This window comes from Corvus kubaryi, unplaced genomic scaffold (genome assembly GCF_017639235.1).
Source record: "Corvus kubaryi isolate FWS band 111438036 unplaced genomic scaffold, C.kubaryi_AGA036_p1.0 split3-73, whole genome shotgun sequence".
Taxonomy (NCBI): Eukaryota; Metazoa; Chordata; class Aves; order Passeriformes; family Corvidae; genus Corvus; species Corvus kubaryi.
In genome coordinates, this window is record NW_024582091.1 from 14,772,416 (window position 1) to 14,790,928 (window position 18,513).

The window sequence follows — 18,513 nt, forward strand, 5'->3', positions numbered from 1 at the left end:
CTTTCCAGATCTCCCACAACTGGCCATCGCCAGTATTGAATTTACACATGTGATCAGTTTAGAATTGGTCTGGCAGCCATGAGCTTGTCAGAGCTTCCCTTGTAAGGTATCAGATAAAAACAGTTCTCATTCCTCTGCTAAGCATCCAGTATTAGATTAAAATTTTTATGGTCAAAAGAAACCCTTTCACCATTGGTTTGACTTTTACATAACACAAGCCATCAGTCTTGCTAGATTTCATTACTACTCTGTCTGGAGAATAGTACTTTAACTAAACCATGTCTCTTTTGTGACCCTTGAACAATAAAAATATTGTCTCCAAGTCAATGATAAAGATATTAAACATTGCAGAGCTGAAAAAAAAATCCTGAGATACCATAAACCCACAAGTATTTTGTTATTCCTCACAGAAATACATATTTTTAAATTGCATCTTCTTCAGTAACACAAGAGGCCTGCTTTGCTTTTTCATTGGTGTAGTTTCTGAAAAGAAACAGTAAAAATTCAAATGTCTTTCAAAGGTAAACAATAAGTCAACCAAAAATCTGTAAACGCTCATTAGACCAGGATCATTGTATTTTCAATAATAGCCCAACCTTTAATCCAATATTCCTGATTTTTTCAATTTATCCCAGATATACCTGGGAAAAAATAGTGCTTCCTCCGCACCCAGCTCAGCATGGTACAGAAAGCTTTTACCAAAGTTTTTTTTAAAAGAACTGACAGAGCATTATTTGGACACTCCAAGGATCTTGACAAACTTCAAAAGCTTTTTTCAACATATTAATTTGCTGTTAATAAAATGGAAAATAGGACTTCTTGCCAAGATAGATAAAACTTACATTTAAGAAGTATCTACCATATTTATAGTGACAATCTAATACTTCCATCTGTATCATCACTAAGGAAAAGCATCAGGAAAAACAGAAAACCTCATTCTTACTATTCATAATTATTTTCATTAGGTTACTTTTCTTTAGTGTCTTTTGCTTTTTTATTGCCTATAAAGACAGTTTTTGACCTTGTTTTCTATTACTAGGACTTGCCGTTTGTTTGGTTTTATTAAACTGGCAGTTTTCATATCCCTGTAAGCCAGACTGATTTTTAACCAACCAGGCTTGTCTCAACATTGTTTATTTTGTGAGAGTTTATTCACATCTTTTAAGTAGAAAACAATCATCACTCACATTTTGATGTTTAAATGTTTCCCTTTGATCCAGCTTGATTATGTCCATCATCCTTAAATCATTCCTCTTCCAGTGCTGAACGTGTTTCAGGTAGGTCTCCACTAAATTGCAGCTGTTTGTATCTCGACAATTATTCATTTTTCTTCTACAGTCTATTTCTTTAACCATTGCAAAGTGATTTAACATATTCTATATTCTATAGGTATTAACATATCTACAACATTAGATGAACACTCAGGATCCAGAGGTCATATCACCTCAGGATTTCCAACAACACCTTTCATATCAGCACTCAGACTAGTGCCTAAGTATGTTTTAATTGTGTTGAAATCCCACCTAAGAAGCACCATCCTCACACCTAAAAAATACATGACTATAGGTAAGGCATAACTTTTAGTGAGATTGCCATGGTTTGTAGTAAGTAACTAGCAGTACTCCAAATAATATTTTAAATGCTTTGAATAAAAATGTTCCTCAGTAATTACTTTTCTTGTCAATGCCTTACAAAACAGGCCTATTATTTTTGGCAGCAGTCAACACTCTATCAGACACTCAGTCCCACACCGACTACATGGAACCATTTACTAGTTTGGTCACACGGGAATTTCTATCCATTTTTAACCCACAAATAAGCAGTCAATTTTTTACCCATAAATAAGCAGTTTCCATTTCTCTTGCTTATTATCTAGGCAATTGTATAAAAATGCTCTAATTGCTTTTCTTTCCTTGATTTTATGAGTAACAGGATAATACCCTGGCTAAAAATACCTCTGCTAAAACTAACAGTAAAAAGGACTTTAATAACCATCTCAAACTGAGTGAGTTGCTCCTCAAAGTTAGTAGTTTGAGTTCTGTACACAACAAAACAATACAGGATGAGAGCTTGTGAAGCTGGGTTTTTTTGCAATCTGTTTTAGAGTAAGAATTAATCTTTCTGGAGAATTTGCAGGTTGTGCACCTCCGCATTATAGTTGCCAAAAATACATTTTTTAAAACTGCCTTTAAAGCAGGGAGGCCCCCACAGAATAGGAGAAGGAACTAATCTAAATGGAAAACATCTGCACATTTCAAAAAACAAGTTCAGCATAATTATTATTTATATGTGCACAAGTAGTGAGAATGATTTCTATTGTACCTCATCATGGAAAATCCTAACTAGACTAAGAAAATATAGCCTAAAAATACAGTTATTTGTTCAAGAGGTTTAGCTTTTAAGATAAAGAATTGCAGTGCAACTCCATGCCAGCTTGGGCTAATATAATCAGCTTAGCCAGAAAAATGTGAATTCTTTTTGGTAATTTCAGTTCTCTGTAGTGACTCAGCACCTGGTTACATGAATGTAAGTGTTAAGGAGGGAACAGGGATGTGCTACTGGGTGAGAGGGAGGGTATTAGAGGGAAGAAATTAAGAGAGATGGTGCCCCAGGATCCCTGACTTTGACTAAAGGAGCCTGGGAACTACATCCAAGCTCCCATTAATGAATACTATCAGGTTCATGTAGTCTGATCAGTTAAGAGGTACAGCAACAAAGTCCCACCTGTTCATATTCCAAGAGCAGAATTCAGAGGTCTCATTCCCTGTGGTCCTAACATAAGAAGTCATATCCCAAAATAAAAAAAAACCAAAAGGCATCCTCCTGATCAGAAGGTGTTTCAGAACATCAACAAACTTCAGGTCACACAAATTCTATGCACATTGTAATACTTTGTATGTGCCACTCCTTCATACACATTGAACTCAATGCTTAGTCACAAGCACAGTGACATGAAAGTTGGGCTATTAGCATGGATAAGCCAGCTTTGCTGTTGCTGTGTGTATATATAGATGTTTGATATCTTTCAAGCAAATAATATGCTACAGAAAATTTAAAATTACAATGAAACACAAGCATAAAGCAAAATGAAAAGCCTATTGAAGTATCAGAAGCAGCTGATGCAATTAACTGCCTAGAAACATTCATTAATAGATTACAAAACTGGCCCAGCTGCTCAGACCAAAATTAAAAATACTTTCTAGCTAATGAATTGTATATGATTTGATATGGTTACTTGCTACAGTGTTCACATACATCTCACAAGAAAGCCTGTCCACTTTTAGAACGCGGCTCTGAGGGGACAGAGAGAGAGGGGAGCAGACACTTCTCGTTCACTGAAGCTTTCATGATGTGTTGTCTAAACGATCCCACTGGGGCAGGGGTGAGGATGTGTGTATAAAGCTGATGATGCACACACCCAATCCAACAATCCAGAAGCCCCAGCTAAATTTACTGATGCAGGAATGCTGTGTTTAGCTATAATACACATAAATCTGTAACACATCATGCATAAAGTTTAACGCTTGTATCATTTATAATACAACGTGTTTACTTCTACAAAACCATAAATACATTGAAAGTGTTTTTCTTTTTAATTTGACATCAGTCAGAGTCTTCAAGTATTCAAATATTCTTTAATATTCTTTCAGACAAAAAAAAAGGAAGATCGGGGCCAAGTAATTAACCAGTAATCCCAGGAGTACTGGAAAGAAGAGCGCCAATTTTCAACAAGTTTAAATCTCTGCATTTCACACAAATGGGAAGCCAAGTTAAAGAGGGTAAGGTCCACCTTCTTGAAGCACTAGAACCTCACCTGGGGAAAATCTGTAGCACTACAGTGCTTTTTATAACTAAAGTGAATGTACAGCTGAAGTATGTAGACACACCTTGCCAGCACAGATCAGACTATAGCTTCAAGCAGTTCAACAAAACGAGGGGCACACTTATTCTGAATTTGAATTCAGAATTCACATCTGAAATCAATGCAGAGAAATTCTGTGATGGAAGTGAAGAAAGAATGCTTCCTTAAATTGTATTTTCACCTTATTTTTTCATTCATATTTTACCTCATTTATCATCCTCCTCTTCTTGAGACCAAATTTTCTATACCACTTTTTAACATATACAATGTATGCAGCACATTTTTAGAGACAACAGTGTCCTTAATTACTTAAACCTTACAAAGCAGTCTACACTGCACATTAGGATCAGTATATCTACACTGTATACTAGGATGAGACATTTTCCTTACGACTTTTTAGTTTGCACAGAATCAAATCCAGTATTGTAACAAAACCCCCTACCATTTATAATTCCACTTTATACAGTTCCCTTCAAATAGCTAATACTACACCTCAGAAAAGGATTTACCTCATTATCTGTTCCCACATCCAGCATCACTGGTAGACACTCATGAGGTTTTACTCCTCCACATGCCGTATAAAGTGCCAGTTTACCAACAGGAATGCCCATTCCATAACAGCCAAGGTCTCCAAGACCAAGAATACGTTCACCATCGGTCACCACAATCGCCTGGAGGAAGAAATAAAGGCACTGTAAAAATCACTTCTTTACTTGTACGTACTAAGTATGCCATTATTCTCTTACCATCACTTTTTATTTTATGTGTAAAAACTGTAACAGGTGCAAACAAATCAATAGTACGACAAAAGCGAATAATTGTTTTATTCTATTTTACTGTGGGTTTGTTACACTATTTTAGACTCTTGCTTCACTGTCAATGGGACTTTCATATAAAACTTTTAAGAATACATGAGAGAGGTGTTTAGTATTACATTACAAGAGAACTGGCATTGTTCCCTCTCACATTTTTCTGTCAACAGTATGAAAACAGAATAGGAAGGGAAAGGAAGTTATCCATAAAAAAAGAAGAACCACAAACTCCTGGGTTTTGTCATGTCTGTTTTCAGCAGAACCAGAGCCAGCCACTCCTACTCGCCTTTGTCAGGGCTGTCTACAACCTCCTGGTTCTTACCCTTCAATGATGTATGTCCTCTTCCCTTGAGCAAATAACACACTCCATCAAACTTATACATATCAGGAAGCATGTGTGTTCATTGTCAGAAATATAATAACTTAGTAAATCCCAAAAACTGTCTATGCTAATAAGAAAGACTTTCCATATTAAAGGAGAGAAGTGCTCAGTGTGGCAAACTGCTGACAACACAATCTCCTTGTAGTACTCAGTGACAAGCCATTTTAGCTGGAAATTTAATATTTTTTGTGAGAGAGCTTATGAAGCACTGTAAGTGGAGAACTGTTAACTCAAACACTAGAATGGGGCTGCCAAGAGGTCTTGTGGGGTCTCTACCCTTGGAGATACTCAAAACTCAAAGGCTGGACATAGCCCTGAGTAACCTGTCCTCGCTGATCTTGTTTGAGCAGGAAGATGGCCTAGATAATCTCCAGAAGTGCCATCCTACCTCAGCCATTCTGTGATTTCCTGAAATGCAGAAAAAACATTCAGGGCTTTTTGTTTTCCATAATATTCAATGTAAGTGACCAATTAATCAGTAAAGGATACCTATAGCTAAACAAGTAAGTGCTTAAATGCCTCAAACTTTGGCTGCAGCAGCATTCTTTCTGTTGAAAAAATCAGCTAAGAAATCACCAACATCTAAACTGATAAAAAGTTTATAAAAAATACCTTAACCAAGTCATCTTGGGTACAAAACAGCATCAGCTTTGTTATGAGACTAAAACTGGACTTACCTTGATGACACTTTCTGGCCAGGATTTAAGCATTGTAGCAATGTGACCCCGGTCATGGATAGAAATAAAAAGACCTCTGCAAATAAAAAAAGTCCTCATATAAACAGGTAAATAAATAATTATAAATCAGTGTAATATAAATAAAGTATAATTCAAGTAAATAGTACATTAAATCTATGCAAATGTGTTTCCAACATACAAAAATTCAGTTTGATAATAAGAGCTCAATTTTGTATGAATAAGTAAATGAATCACCTGCATTTAAAAATCAGAAAACAAGTAACTCAGCAGAGCTTTACTAAGCAGAGAGAACCTGTAAGAGTCCTTTCTGGAACCAACTCGCTCAGTACCTGGTCTGTTCAAATGTGTTCACTAGTTGACCCTGACCACAAAATGAGTTCCTCTTATGACAATTATCACTACTGCCCCAGCAGTCCTAACATTTACAAACAAGAATAGGCTGAAGCTTTAAGCTATGAACAAAACCTGAAATAAGCCATATATTATCATTACATAAATAAATCAGGAGCATTCAGCTATGTGTTAGAAAACAGTCTCCCTGTTTCATTAGATGCCATTTTCAGTTACAAAAGTGGGAAATTTTCTTCTCGACAGTGCAAGAAGATCCTCAATACTGAACAGACCAAATCTTTACTCCAAAGAGCCTTTAGTTCCACCAGCACAAAAACGTTTAAAACAAAATGATAGAAAAGTGTAATTCTCAATTCATTTTCTGCTTATTACATAAGCAAAATCAACATAGTATCTTATTCTCCTATTCAGCATTTCCTTCTTCATTTACTTTACTTGTAAGGTAGATGTACATTCAGATCCACTCAGAGTTAATTTAATTCCATTTTTTTATCTACTTTTTTCATACGTGAGATAGTGGAAAAATGCCATCTCTCAAAATCCATGAATGCACTTAAATGCAATCTCTCAAAATCCACAAAGAAGACATCAATGAAGAAGCACATGCCAAAGATGCCTTCTTGTAACAAAATTTTTCATTCGTACGTATAAGGCATTGTCTTCTAGAATTATTCTAAAGCATTTCCCTTTGCCTATTTTAAAAATTTTAAAGTAAGAATTAGAGAAAATTATTGAAAAAATAATTTAAATCTAAGTCCAGCAGAATATGACCATATTCATACAAGTGGATCATATAGTTCTAAATAAAACTAATAAATCCGGAAAATGCTTGTCAGATATGACTGCACATATACCAGGTCAAGCAAAAAATCTCCTGCAGTGTTAAATGCATACTAACCAAGACAGCAAAATTAGTCCCAACATTATATTTAATTTCACATGTTTATATATTTAAAACATATTAGGTGGTATTTTATATATAAATTACTATGTGATTTATATTTTTATATTGAATTTTTTATTTAATTTTATATTTAAGTGTCTTCTTTCCCTCTTTGATGTCAAAAATATGCAACAGAAATTCTTTATTACTTAGGAAAAGCAATGTAAGACATGCTGTAATTAACCAAAGTATTTCATTTTATGCATTTTCCCCTAGAACTAGAAATGCTCTCATCCTGGCATTTCCAATTAATTCTCCTTCTGTGTCCATTTCCCATACTCAGAACTAACACACCATGCGGCTATTAATGTATCTCAGTTGTTTCTTAATAAGTAGCATTCATCAGCAAATTAATTTCTCCACCACACTGGAAGTGACAGGTCCTCAGGGATAGGAGGGTTAATTTCATGACACTTTAGAAAAGTTCTGGTATTTACTGCACACAAGCATATCTATTTGTGAGCTGGCTACCTGAAAAAGTATGTCCCTTACAGTGAAATACCATAAAACAGCAAAGAAAAATAAATGATGCTTCCTTTCTGGTGTGTTGTACCTTGAGTCATTTTATAAAACATCCTGTAAACTGTTAAATCATTAAGTACATCTCATCAAAATTGCTAGCCTCAGAGACAGCTGTGACAGATGAGTGTGTGAAAGCAAGCATAGAGTGCTGGAAGAAAGCTATCTTGTGGGATCACTCCTCTCCTTGTCTCCATTCTCCAATTTACACCAACCTAAAAGATTTGTGTTAAATGAAGCAAGATTTTGTATTGATTTTCTAAAGAGTCAGAGTCCAGCCCAGTGTGCCTAAATAACCTCTTCCTTGCAGGCTAGGGAGAGAGGTCGCCATGGAATAAATTCCCCAGCAGCGGAAAATAAAGGCAGGATGGCTGCTCCAGAAGGAATTTTGTTAGAACATTTGTAAGGACCTTTGAATAAGTATTGAGAGCGTATTTCAGAAATCTGTTCAAGCAGGATCAGATTCAAGCCACAACAGAAAATAGAGGCTGAGGTGTAAATAGTGATGTTAAAAGCATTTCACTCCCCTCTTTCTCCCCATCCCTCCATTCTTTCTGTAGTTTAGTAAAACATTTCTGGACACACTGGCCTGACCAAGAAGATGCTCTTAGATTTAAGGGAACGGAATAAGTGAGATGAATTTTTTATTCTTTTATCTGGATCTCTTTTCCTGATCCTTCATTTCTTTAACTAAAGCACTTTTTTCCTATAATGTTTTCTCTGCAAGTAGATACAAGGGGTTGGTAAGAGGAACCCTGGTTCGCAAAGGTGTCAGCCACAAGAATACTCAGACTATATTACTGAGACCAAATTCACTGGCAATTCTACCTGCAGACAGCCATCAAAAGGTAGCACTACATGTGGTTTTTTTCTTTTTCATGAGGTCATGCTGTAGCCAGGCAAAGAAGCAACTGCATAAGGTTATTATAAGTGGGATAGGGCTGACATGCTGAAAAGGTAGTCAGCAATTTGGCTACCTAGCAGACATTACAGTTATTTTTGGGCCCTCATAGCACAGCTACAAGAAGAACAAAGCACGAGGCAAGGTAGATGATTTAAACTGGATTCAGTTCTATATGGATTTCAGTCCAGAAATATGACTGAATTATCCATTTGAGAGTGTTGTTAATAACAAAAATAAGAACTGTCATACCAGTGATGCACTCCCTGCTCTGCTGGATGAGGAAGAGATGGCCTGCAGGATGTCCACCTGTCTGACAATGCACTTCAGGATGGGGTTGCTAAAGCAGACAGACAAGTAATACATATAATCACACAGAGAAAGAAGCAAGATACAGGGAAAATGTTATGAGGAAGAATATGCTGCTTGTTTTTCAGCATGCACATATTCACGTTTCTAAGAAGAAAAGCAACTCAGGAGGGAGCAGGGTTAAGTTCTCCTGCACACACTTTCAGAGCAGTCCAGGTTGGCAAGCTCACTGGAAAAGCAACTGTAGGTTTTACAACACAGTATGGCCCTTTCTATTTTAACTGGTATCTCAGTTATACAGATTATCTTTTCTTGCAAGGCAAGAAGACCAATCACCAGAACTGTGAGTTAAAACTGACCTGAAGCTTACAGCCTCAGATCAGTCTTCTAATTAATGTGTTCATTTTGAATACGGCACAGTGCAGATTGACATAGAACTTGCCTAAGCACATTTGCAGAAGCACTCATCTAGTGCCAGTTTGCCCCAGTCAGCCCTCAGCTCAGCACTGGTTTATACCAGTCTGTTGGAAACCTAGAGTGCAGGGAATGTTTCTCTGTCTGTCCTGAGGGGCCCATCCCCCCAGGGAAACACTGTTTTTAACCTTCGTCCATGGAGAGGGCTGCCAAGGCTTTGGGACAAATTAGAATCTACAAGGGTGTGAGTTAGGTGGTAGTGTAATATATAGTTTGTTACAGGGTGAAAAATTAAGAATTTTAGGCTTATTAATATGGTAAGTAGATGAAGACAAGATGGAGGACTCCTGTCGTTTTTCAGGTCTCTTCCTTCCTCTTCATCTACTCCATTTTCTGCAGTGTTGGTAGCACAGAATGATTGGTTAGGAAATGCCGCAGTACAGGGCTACGTGAATGGATAGTTCATTAGGCATTGGTAGAAAAGTCAAAATAATGTACGTTCTTGGTGACAATTGGGTGATTTACCTTTAAAAGGGCCTTGAATTTCCTGTATCATGTCTTTTGGTACTTTCTCTGCTTCGTGCTATGTCGGCGGCATGTAAATTGCTGATAAGATATAATAAACAATCTGAAGACCGAGAAGATCCGTAAGTCCCATTCATCTCTTACTCCTGGCAAGGACTTTCTCCCCCATCTGGGGAGGACATGTGGGGGTCGAGAACCCGTACACCAGCCCAGCCAAAGCAAACACTGCCTGTGACACCCACTTTAGCTAGCCAGAAAATGTAGGAAACTACAGCAGAGGAATAATTAGGCAAAGAAGTAACTATGCCTCCTTTCTTCTCATCACACCAGCAGTAAGACTGAAGAGTGAGGGGGGAGCCCACATGAGGACATCAAGACCCTCAACAAAGGCTGGATCTATTTTGGGTCACTGAGCTCACTACACTGTAGCAGATTTTACCAGTTATGTGGAGGTCATGCTACAGCACATGATTTGGGTCTGTTTTATTAAAATTCTGATCTATGAGAAAAAAGTCAACAGAATTAAATGGAGCATTTGTTTATTATGCTTCGAGGAAGCAATGTTCTACCAGCAATGTATTTATCTATTTTCTATTAAAGAACAGTTTAGGAAAATGTGTCATTGTAACAGAATAATCCTTTCTTTCCTCTTCTTATAACAACAGGAGGCAATCTTAACATGTCTCAGAAAATGCCAAACATGTTTAATGAAAAAAAGTTCAAACTTTTCTCACAACCCTACAACCCTACATATTCAAAACTGTTATTTGAATTATGAACTGTACATAGAGTTACAGTAGAGGTGACTTCACTTCCCCAGGCAGCCTAAACCAACAAGCTTAATAATAATAACAACAAAAAAATCTCAGGGGCCAGACACAGTTTATTTCTGAGCCTAGACTCTTCCAAACTTCTGCACTTGGCAAGAAGGAGGTAAACTACTTCCCTGGTCCCTGTTGAAATTCCCTCCTATTTTTAAAATCATAAAAAACAATACAATACAAACTCTGTACTAGGAACTAAGAGTACCTGTATCCTCCCCAAAGAACATTCTGCTCTTTTTCCACCACATTTCCCATTGTGACAGTTTAATATGGTCTCATTTCTTCATATAAAATGTGCTCAAAGTTTTCATTACATCTTACCGTAGCAGGTTCCTTTGCATTGCAAGACCACTGAGGCCTAATAAATACAAGAGATGGGCTGATTTGAGAAATGCAGTTGTTGACAGATTTTTTTATTTTCTTTACCTTTCCCTTTGTACAGGGATGAATTTTATTACTTTGCAATAGACAGGTATGTTTTTCAATATATAAAATAGTTGATGCTGAAATAGCAGCTGCTACTGACTGTCAGCCTGAATTCATCAGTGTTAAAGAAACCTGGGCTTTACATTTTCTAGATGTGGCATACTCAAACCATATTTAAACAAAAAGTTTGTAAGAAGCAAAATAAAGACTAAATCAAAAACAAAGATCAAAAATAAGACAGGAACATTAAGAGAACAGTAGGTACTGCTAAAATCTCTTAAAAGTGTGGAGCTGTACATGAGCAAGATGTAGTTGATAAAAAAGGCAAATTCTAGCAGCATATGAATGACAATGAGGGTAAGATACTAATCCTGAAAAGACATAAAAGTTTATAAATACTATGCGTTATTTCATGCTTAGCATATGGTTTCCTAAATGACTACCGATTAAAAAGGTTATTTTGTAGAAGACTGCAAATACTCTGAAAGACAGATGCTAACATCTACCAACTCAGTTTGCTATACATGAAAGAATGATGAAAGCCTCATATATTTTTATAGCAACTCAAAAGCCCAGTCTGGCACAAGAGTGTAGGGAAATGATTAAAATACAGAAAAATACAGTGTTCATAATCCCTGTGAATGGGAAATGCTAATGTCAAAGGGTCTAACAGCCAATCTTCAGCTACAGGAGGAAACCAGCATTTAGTTTAATTCAAGAATCCCTTCTGAGAAACACTGTTTCATGACAGTCATTATCCAGTGTTGGCAGCCTCTGTAGCACTCTTTCACATGCCCAAGTCCATCAAAGCTGCTCATCAATCCCTGCTAGTGAGTGTCGTGCTCCAATAGTCACCACAGTTAAAAACAACATCTACATAGAAGAGAGAAGTAAGTTTGGGCCACTTACAGAACTGTACAGTATCCAATGTGAATTAGCCTTTAGAGCAGAAAAGTGATAAAGTTAACCTGAAAGACAGCCGCTGTAAGCCTGGCATTTGAAAATACAACCTCAGGGGAATGAGGTTTCAGAAAAGAAAGGACAGCGTTTGGAGAAATAAAAGGTACCTAACTCTAGTGACACAAAGACTCAGAAGCTGGGAGAATCTTTTAGTACAGAATCTTTTTAAATGTTAAAACATTATTTAAAAATAAATTATAATGATAGAATTTTTTAAAAAAAACTAAATAATTTAAAAAATACCACAGGGCTAAATAGCTACTTAAGATAACAATTTTTCTGAAGCAAGCCCCAGCAAGTAGCAGTGCTCCAGATGCTGCCAGAGGTAAATACAATATCCACACTATGCTCAAGCCTGCTCAAGATCTTCGACTAGAGTCTGTGACTCTGCCTGGTTTCTTTGACAATGGACACTGCGTGGTTCAAAGAGGCTCATCCAGGTGGCACTCAGTCAGAAGAGCTGGTTCAAACAACCCCACGGATTCCAGGAACTTCCACATAAAACTCCCTTTGCCCATATCTTGGGTTTACTCAGAAACCTGACTTCAGGTCTCAGCACATTCCCTCTTCCACCCCATGTGGGATTAGGGAAGCAGGGAACCAGGGGCTGCATTCCACCATTTGCAACACAGTGAGTTAAGTAACTCATTGTAACACTACTGATACACCTCCGGGCAGGGGCCAGATCACGCAGACATCGCCCCATTTGGCTTCCTGCATCTGAAACAGGCTTCAGAGCTTGCATACAGCACACATTTTCTAAACTGTAACACAACAGAGGAGAGAGTGAAAAAAAAAGGTCAAGTTGCCCACAGCAGTACAGGCTGAAGGCAAATGACAAAGGAACAGAGACAAAACATGCATCAGTCCTGTCTTACTACTTTTCTCCCAAAAGTCTGGACTTTTCCAGCCCTTTGAGATGCCTGTTCTTGCTACCAAAGCATGTAATCTCTACATTATGAATTTGAGTGTATATAGATTTTTGCAAAAAGAATCTTTTTTCTTGAAACATTCTGCTTTTACTCTGTAAAATGTCCATCAGATAAACTCAGGTTCCAAAAGTGGGCAAAGAAGTCAAGGCTTTTGTACAATAAAAAGCAACTCAATGAAGTAATTCCTCAACTGCTCTCGTTCAACCCAAAAAAACATTACATTGTAAAAATAATCTGAGCAACAACATTACAAGCCTTACACTGGAAAAACTTTAAAACCAATTTTACATGGTACCAAGAGTAATTATAGCTTGACACTTCATTAATAATCCAAAAATCTCTACTTAATTTTGGAAACCATAATGTTCACCTCAAACTATACTAAAAATACTTCACAGTAAACACTTCATGGACTTAGTCCTTGCAGATGTTTCACAACACTCATAAAATACTCTTTACTGTATATCTAGATCTCTAACACTGTTTTCCAATTAGTGCCTCACCTCCTTTACTTGCACAGCATTTTGTGATCTGAATGTTCAAAGTAATGATGCATCCTTTTCATAGAGCAAAAGAGTAAATTAAATCATATCTTTATAGTCTTAAAACATGAATTTGTTGATTTAACTATATTTCTAAAGTATCACTCATCTAGACAATCAGCTTTTACATATTGTTGCTTAACCACACAACAGCAATTCAATGGGATCTGTTTGCAAAGGAAAAGGCAGACTTTGCAAAATACTATGGTTTAAGCACTGGAGCTCTTTTGCTCCAGAAGCTACTTAAATTCCTCTGACAGTTGCTCAATAAATAACTTAATTACTTACACTCTAATGGACACAAATAGAACAATTTGAAGACTGTGAATGAGAGAATGGTTTACCAGAGCCAGACCCATTCATTTTTAAGACAAAAAATAACCTACTGTTCTGCTTCAATAGCTATCATGTTTCTATTATTTTATGCTAATATTAACTGCATAGAAAGCCATCTACAACATCAACCACGTTATCTACTAGGAATCTTGCAATGCTAGTGATGTTTTTCTAAAAAAAACTTTTAAATGCTATTTGAGCTGTGAAATACTCAAACAAGTGAGATCACTGTCCTTCTATTTACTTCAACAACTTGTGCTGCCTTGGCTTATTGGAACATGGAAAACTTCCCGTATTTAGACAATAATGTCCTCTGAGGCCAGTTTTCATTGACCTTTAAATCACCATAATTTGCTCTCAGTAACTATTAACCAGGACAAAAGTGAAGACTTAACAAAAATTATTTCCTCTTATGGCATATCCTACCCAACTTCCACTTTAATGAAAATGTCACTTCTGAAATGAGACACTACCCTCCATTTGTAGAGCTGACTCTAACTGCTGAAAATAAACACTCTGAAAAAGTACGTATCTCCATTTACCATTTGCACATTTTAAAAAATGTAAACAACCTGATCAGCAGCACTATTTCTGTACTTCCTGTTAAATTTACATCATGAATGAATGTATGAGACAGACCAAATTTTTAGTACTGTGTTCAATAACAACTTTTAACATAGGGGAAAAAAGCTGCAGGTCCAGCTCTATCTCAGACAGAGAAACTGAGAAGTAACATGATTATTCTTAAGATTTACGTTATTTGATGTTAACAAAGTTCCAACATACCAGTTGTTTTCTGAAATTCACTCACAGAAGAAGAATTAGAATTTTTCCAGCAAAACCCAGGAAATGTATATTACCTATAAAAAGTGGTTCTAATTAGAGGGAATTGAATATATTTAAGAAAAAATAATGTTTTTCTGACTCAATTAAAAATTACTAGAAGCCTTTATAACAAAATTTGAGAAAATAATTATAATAGATGGAACCCCAAGGAAACATTTTGAGCATTAAACATCTGGAATGTATCTGGCCCACTGTGATAAAAATTAACCTTGTCCATTAGAGGCAAATAGTCATATATTTTCCCATCTTTTTATAAAAATTCAGTCATGACCCCATGTAAAGTTTTTTATTTCATAAAGTCACGATCAACATTTTGGGAAAAATCACAGCATGCAACAACACCAGCTAAAACAACCTAATATTGCTGGCCTTCACTACACACACAGGAAACGAAGCACATGATACGGAATGGACCTAGCAAGGAGTCTTGGAGCCAGTCCTGTGGAGTGAGAGAGTATTCAAAAAGCAGTCACAATAGAAGTGTTTCTGAAACATCATTTGGGAGCTTCCAGCCTCTTCAAGGAATCAAAGGCTCGAGTCCAGTGTTTGAAAGCACACAAGCTTTTCTGAGGACATTGCCTTTGGAAGTCTACATGCCATATTTTAAGTCATCTTTCAAAGACGACATTTGTTTCACTGTAGGATTGAATGTGGCATACCAATCATTCATCAAATGACTGACATTACAACCACCTTCAAGAAGAATCCCATTTCAGTGCATGAACTGGAGCTTGCTACATTCTACATTAAGGGGCAAAGTAGAAATAGGCACATTGTTTGCAGCAAACTGAAATAAGGCAGAATGGAAATCTTTTTAAATACACTATTTTCTTGAGAATGAAAAGTTCCCCATGCTCATATACTACTTATTCATGAAAAAAAAAATATTTAATTGAACAGTAAACAAACCATGTTCTGTATTTTCACTGCCAGAGATAAATATCTACGTGTCATGTTTAAGAAGCTCCTTGTGGATGACCAAAGGAAACTCTCAGACATACTGTTGCCTAAAATAGGCCTTATGAACAACCTGACCCTCAACATACAGTGCAGCAAACCTGTACATTCATACGTGCTTAGAATAAATCTAAAGATCTCTAAGAGAAAAGTTAAAAGAAACCAAAAATACCCTCTGAAATAACAAAGTTGTCATAATATTGGGAACTTCTGAAATGGAAATGTGCTGCTGTGTCTCTGTAAGCTACATTGAAACTTTGTCTCAGGAAGAGGAAGCTCTTCCTTTAGATGGAAAATTCCACCAGAATGCTGAAAACAATAGTTAATTTCAGTAGTACTAAAATAAAGTTGTGAGATCTCCTAAACTCCCTTCCTCCTTAAGACTAAACAAAAATTCATTTTACATGTAGTCATTTTGGGAACGAAGAAGCAAAAATGACAACTGGCTTTTGACCATCTTTCTGTCAAAGGCATGGGTTCTCCTTCAGCTTCAAATGGAAGCTTGCTTTTCTTTTTTTATATTTCTCAGTAAATTGATGCCTTATGATTCAGTAAATGGTTCCCTTATTTCAGCCAGTTGATTTAAGTCTTCCATATGACTGTCTGCCTTCAGCTGGAAGTTCTTGCTTTTCTTACAAAAACAACTTGCTTTGTTTGGTTTATGCACATTCATCTATTTGATCTATGCTCCCAGCAGGCCCTTACCCACCATTTTCTAGAAGATACTGGATTTCTTGCATGTGGCTTAATCAGCTAATACTCACTAGCCAAAGAAGCAGAACTGACATTCAGTGTCACCACTTAACTCAAAGAGCAGTGGTCAGGATGTCAGATGCCTTGCAAACCTTTCTCTACCCAGCTGCAAATTACATGATGTTACTGCTCCTCTACACTAGATTCAGTAGTTATTATGACCTCGTCTTTTTATGTTTAAGTTTATTATAATTAACACTGCTGACATTTTTTATTGAGCTGTGCTCGTAAGTAAATAGTTTTATGCACCTATAAAACTTTGCTAAAAATGGATGAAAGTGCCTTGCAAGAAATAAAAGGATCCACTTCTATCCCAAAGCTTTTTTTCTTGTCTTTTTCAGAAGCCTCCTATGCACATGGCTCTCTCAAATGTAGCATGTAAAAAGCTCCTGGACCAAAACATCTAGCCATAAATATAGAGAAATACAAGATATATTACAACACACAATCATCCCATTTGTTATGCTCTTAAAGGCTGAAAATCTTTATGCCTTGTCTTCACTTTTGATTTTTCATGTTAAGACTTGACTATTTACCCTATCTATTTAGAAAGCTTCTAAACAAAGACAGAAAACTATGATGTTAGAATAGCCAAGCTACTGCAAAGTTACAGTGATTTTTCTAAGGTTTTTCCTTCCTCTTTTGGACTTCAGCAAATACATTTACAGGAATTACTGCAGGGATTTTTTTAAAAGCTACTAAATATCTTGCATTGGAAATGCAACGAGACAGTGTTGGACTGCTGAGTAATGAGAGTATTTTGAACAGAGAAGCTGCTGAATGTGTAAGCAGGGGATTTGGGTGGTGCCGAAGGACGTGCAACAAATGTACAGAAAATGGGAGCTGGAGAAACTCCAGCATAAGCACACCCCTAAAGGAAAACATCCTCTGGGCATGGGCTGGGATATATACAGAATGAACTAATAAAACAATGTAATGCTTTTAAATCACTGGCATCTCATCTGAATACTACTGGTACCTTGTTTTGCAGTATCAGACGATAACATTGGGAATTACTGGGGTCATGGAAAACTCCATAGAAAGAGAGCGTAGGATCCCTCTATCTCTAAAAAGATCATAATATTAGAAAAAATAAAAACAAACAACAAAACCAAAACCTGCACTAGATGTTTATCAGTCAACTATAACAGTTCTCATCTACAAGCTCATGTTTCCAACGCATAAATCTCTACTGCTGGTGATACCTAATCGTAAACACATGCAGTAACACCATTTATTTTTTATCCCACTGATACCCGGAAGCAAGCTCTTTCCCTTCCACAGCATAGCCCTAGGAAGGGAGAAAGATGCTTACACATTTTTCTTCATACTTCCCAAGCAATGTGCTGCAAGTTGCTTGTTGTCTGTTGCAGTTGTCTGTTCATGTGGCACAAGCTGTCAGTGTCTGGGTTGTCCTAAATGAGTGCTAGAATGGTGCAGAATTCCAGTCCATGGAAATTGATACAATATGCACACTACTGTCAAGAGCAGGCCACAACTTCAGGGCTGTCCCAAGGCCTCTCAAGGCAGAAAAAAGGCTACTGTACCTATCAATTTGTACAAAAGGAAGGATGCAACTTCATTTGCAGACACTGCATGGGATTTGATAGGCTGTCATTGAAAAGTTGTTGAGCTAAGGAAAGTTAAAGTTCTCTTATTTAAGGAAGTGACTCTCAAAAGGTTTGCTTTGGGGGTCAAATGATTTTGACAATTAGGAAAGTCTACAACTCTGTCAGGTTGACAGAGACTGTTTCATGAGGGGAAAATTTTAGTAGATAAATAAGGCTGGAGATGGACAGAGCAAATGAGTAGACCTCTCCTGTATTGTATGACCTGATACTTTGGTGTTGCCAGTGGAATCTTTGGCCAAGTAGAGGTGTGAAATCTAAATAAAATCTCTGCCCCTAAAGTACTTTTCATTAAGGAATGTACTGCTTTGGGAAATTGGGGAGCTTGTAACCAGTAGGCAGTATTGCAAGCTGGTATAGAGTCAAAATCTCCCTAAAAAATCAGGAAAATAGGAAGACATTGAAAAGTAACATGGCTATATTTTGATACAAGTCGTAGTTATTGATATGAAACTGTAACATGCCAAAATAATACCTCTATTTTAAAATGCAGATACATAGTTTATTTGTTGAAAAGGATATAGCCTACCTTTTATGTGGTATTGGCACTAGAAAGAAAAGATTAGTCAGAGTAAGGACATTTAACTTGGGAT

The 18,513-nt window shown here is 36.8% G+C and overlaps 1 protein-coding gene across 1 annotated transcript in view; it reads right to left on the reverse strand.

The window, feature by feature from the left end:
* Positions 1-18,513, reverse strand: part of ME1 (malic enzyme 1) — a 159,465-nt gene that overhangs the window by 84,999 nt on the left and 55,953 nt on the right. Inside the window, exons 4-5 of the mRNA XM_042016261.1 lie at positions 5,734-5,809; positions 4,372-4,533 (exon numbers count right to left, since the gene is read on the reverse strand). Of these exons, the coding sequence (XP_041872195.1) occupies positions 4,372-4,533; positions 5,734-5,809 (238 nt within the window). The remainder of the gene's footprint in view (positions 1-4,371; positions 4,534-5,733; positions 5,810-18,513) is intronic.